The sequence below is a fragment of the Sinocyclocheilus anshuiensis genome, unplaced genomic scaffold (genome assembly GCF_001515605.1).
Source record: "Sinocyclocheilus anshuiensis isolate Anshui unplaced genomic scaffold, SAMN03320099.WGS_v1.1 scaffold1020, whole genome shotgun sequence".
Taxonomy (NCBI): Eukaryota; Metazoa; Chordata; class Actinopteri; order Cypriniformes; family Cyprinidae; genus Sinocyclocheilus; species Sinocyclocheilus anshuiensis.
The window spans coordinates 77,514-80,638 of record NW_015552608.1 but is presented as its reverse complement, the minus strand read 5'-3'; the positions used below and the strand labels follow the sequence as shown (position 1 = coordinate 80,638).

The 3,125-nt window shown below is 34.8% G+C and overlaps 1 protein-coding gene across 1 annotated transcript in view; it reads left to right on the top strand.

Moving 5' to 3' along the window:
- LOC107665896 (son of sevenless homolog 1-like) overlaps positions 1-3,125 on the top strand; it is a gene marked incomplete at its 5' end in the record, with an annotated part of 44,618 nt that overhangs the window by 38,643 nt on the left and 2,850 nt on the right. The window contains 5 exons of the mRNA XM_016456958.1: positions 23-111; positions 190-352; positions 444-561; positions 1,947-2,119; positions 2,336-2,452. Coding sequence (XP_016312444.1) covers positions 23-111; positions 190-352; positions 444-561; positions 1,947-2,119; positions 2,336-2,452 — 660 coding nt within the window. The remainder of the gene's footprint in view (positions 1-22; positions 112-189; positions 353-443; positions 562-1,946; positions 2,120-2,335; positions 2,453-3,125) is intronic.

The following is a 3,125-nucleotide window of genomic DNA, read 5'->3' as shown; positions in this document are numbered from 1 at the left end:
GCCGTCAGAGCTGGTGGGCAGTGTTTGGACTAAAGAAGACAAAGAGATCAACTCCCCGAACCTGCTGCGAATGATCCGCCACACCACCAACCTCACGCTGTGGTTCGAGAAGTACGCTCTCGTGTCTTTAATTCAGATCCGTATCACTCACATGTGTGTGGGTTTCTGACGGTTTCTCGTGTTTCTCAGGTGCATCGTAGAAACGGAGAACGTGGAGGAGCGTGTGTCCATCATATCGCGCATCATCGAGATCCTGCAGGTCTTTCAGGAGCTCAATAACTTCAATGGCGTTCTGGAGGTGGTGAGCGCCATGAACTCATCGCCCGTTTACAGACTCGACCACACCTTCGAGGTGAGCGCGTTTACATTGCACTGTTGGATTAGTTGCTCTTCACTAGTACTAGAGCTATTACAGTTCAGCGTGTATGATTATTGTATTTCAGCAAATCCCGAGCAGACAGAGGAAGATTCTGGAGGAAGCTCATGAACTCAGTGAAGATCATTATAAGAAATATCTGGCTAAACTCAGGTCCATCAACCCCCCCTGTGTGCCCTTCTTTGGTACGTCCTTCTTTTTACACTGTTTTGCACCTGTGCTTTTTATCTCGCAATTCTGACTTTTATTTTTTGCTCTCAGAATTCTGATTTTACATTTCGCAATTTAGACTTTTTTTTCATAATTGCGAATTTATGTCTTGCAATTATAAGCACTATAAAGCACTATATAAATAAAGGTGACTTGACTAAGTTTAAATCTCTCAATTCTATTTATATCTAGCAATTATGACTTTTCCTCAAAATTGAGAATTTATATCTTGCAATTCTAAGTTTGCATCTCACAGTTGTTTTATATTTTGCAATTCTGACTTTTATTCTCAAAATTCCGAATTTTTATCTCACAATTTTGTGTTTAAATCTCTCAATTCTGACTTTTTCTCCTCAGAATGCAGTTTTCTTTGTTTCCAGCTTGGAATAAAAAAATAAATAAAGTAATTGTGATTTTTTTTATCTTTCAATTCAGACTTTCTCACAGTTCTGATAAGTAAAAAAATTCATTGTGAGATATAAACTGGTAATTTGAAGTAAAGTGCTAATTGTGAGATATAAAGAAACCCCTTTTCCGCTGCAGAATTTAAAAAAAGGTAATTGTGGGGGGAAAAAATTCTCACAAATCAGGCTTTTTTTTTCAGTTTCATCTCAAAATTACAAGGGAAAATTCACATTTCTGAGTTTTTATCTTGCAATTCTGACTTTTTTTTCCTCAGAATTCTGAGTTTACATTTCACAATTTAGACTTTTTTTTTTCAAAATTGCTAATCTATGTCTTGCATTTCTAAGCACTATAAAGCGCTATATAAATAAAGAGACTTGACTTGATTAAGTTTAAATCTCTCAATTCTGCTTATATCTTGAAATTCTGCCTTTTTATTTAAAAATTGTAAATTTATATCTTGCAATTCTAAGTTTAAATCTTGCAGTTCAGTTTAATCATGCAATTCTGACTTTTTTCCACAAAATTGTGAATTTATATCTCACAATTCTAAGTTTGCATCTCACAGTTGTTTTAGATCTCGCAATTCTGACTTTTTTTCTCAGAATGCAGTTTTGTTTGTTTCCAGCTTGGAATAAAAAAGTAATTGTGACTTTTTATCTTTCAATTCAGACTTTCTCACAGTTCTAACGAGTAAAAAAAAGAATTGCGAGACATAAACTGGCAGTTTGAAGAAAAGTCCTAATTGTGAGATATACAGTTGTAATTACATTTTTTTATTATTCAATGGTGGAAACAAAAAAAAACAGAATTGTGAGATATAAAATCAGATTTGCGAGAAAAAGTCTGAACAGTGAGATAAAAAGTCGCAATTATCTTTTTAATTTTGGAAACGGGCTTCCTTTGGTTTCTGATGGCATTGACTGTGTGTTTGATTGCGATCTTCTCGTTTTAGGGATTTATTTAACAAACATTCTGAAAACTGAGGAGGGAAATCCAGACTTCCTGAAGAGACACGGCAAAGAGCTGATCAACTTCAGCAAACGGCAGAAAGTGGCGGAAATAACCGGAGAAATCCAGCAGTACCAGAACCAGCCGTACTGCTTATGTGTGGAAAACGACATACGGGTCAGAAACACTGTTCACGTTAATTACACTACCGCTTTTTAAAGAAATTAATACTTGATGCATCATCAAGGACTTATTTCATTGGTGACAGTAAAGACATTTATAATGTTACAAAAGATTTCTATTTCAAATAAATGCTGCTCTTCTGAACTTTCTATTCATCTGTGAATCCTGAAAAATAAAATGACACAATGTCACATTCTGTTGATGCTGCAGAAGTTCTTTGAGAACCTGAACCCGATGGAGGACATGACGGAGAAGGAGTTCGCCGACTATCTGTTCAACAAATCTCTGGAGATCGAGCCGCGTAACGCTCGCACGCTGCCTCGATTCGTAAGAACTCGCGCCGAATGGTTACACAACGAACACGAGAGCCTCCTGATCTCGGTGTTAAACCCTCAAGTGCTTAGGGATGTGAACCAGAATAGTGCCGATTTACAACTAAGCCTGAGTTCAGTTGTGTAACAGTGAAAAAGCCCAAAACCTCACGCAGGTGGAACTCCAAGAAGACGTCAAACGGTCTGTTCAGAGGAGTGTTCAATCAGGCGGTGGCTCTAGATCATCGGCTCTCAATCTTTCTGACTCCGATGTCCCTTACTGTAAAATAAAATATTCCAGGATATTTCTGCTTCTTCTGCTGTAATGAGAAAGCTGCTCATTTTGAAACTCGTTTACAGAATCTAGAAGTGACAATAATATAATGAAAATAATTATTTTAAAATTATATTTAAAAATAATTATTTTAACTACTTATTAAAATTGAAACTATTAAATAATAATTATTTTTACATTGATATTTTTTACATTAGTGTTATTTACATATATTATTATTTTTATATAATTTAAATATTTAAAATATTACAATATAGTTTCTTAAAATAAATAGAAAAAATGGTAATTAAATTCCATAATTTCAGAAATTTTAAATGAATGTTCTTCAGGATTTAAACGTTTTATTACCAATGAATTAACATGATTTTTCTAGTTGTTCATGATTACTAGAATT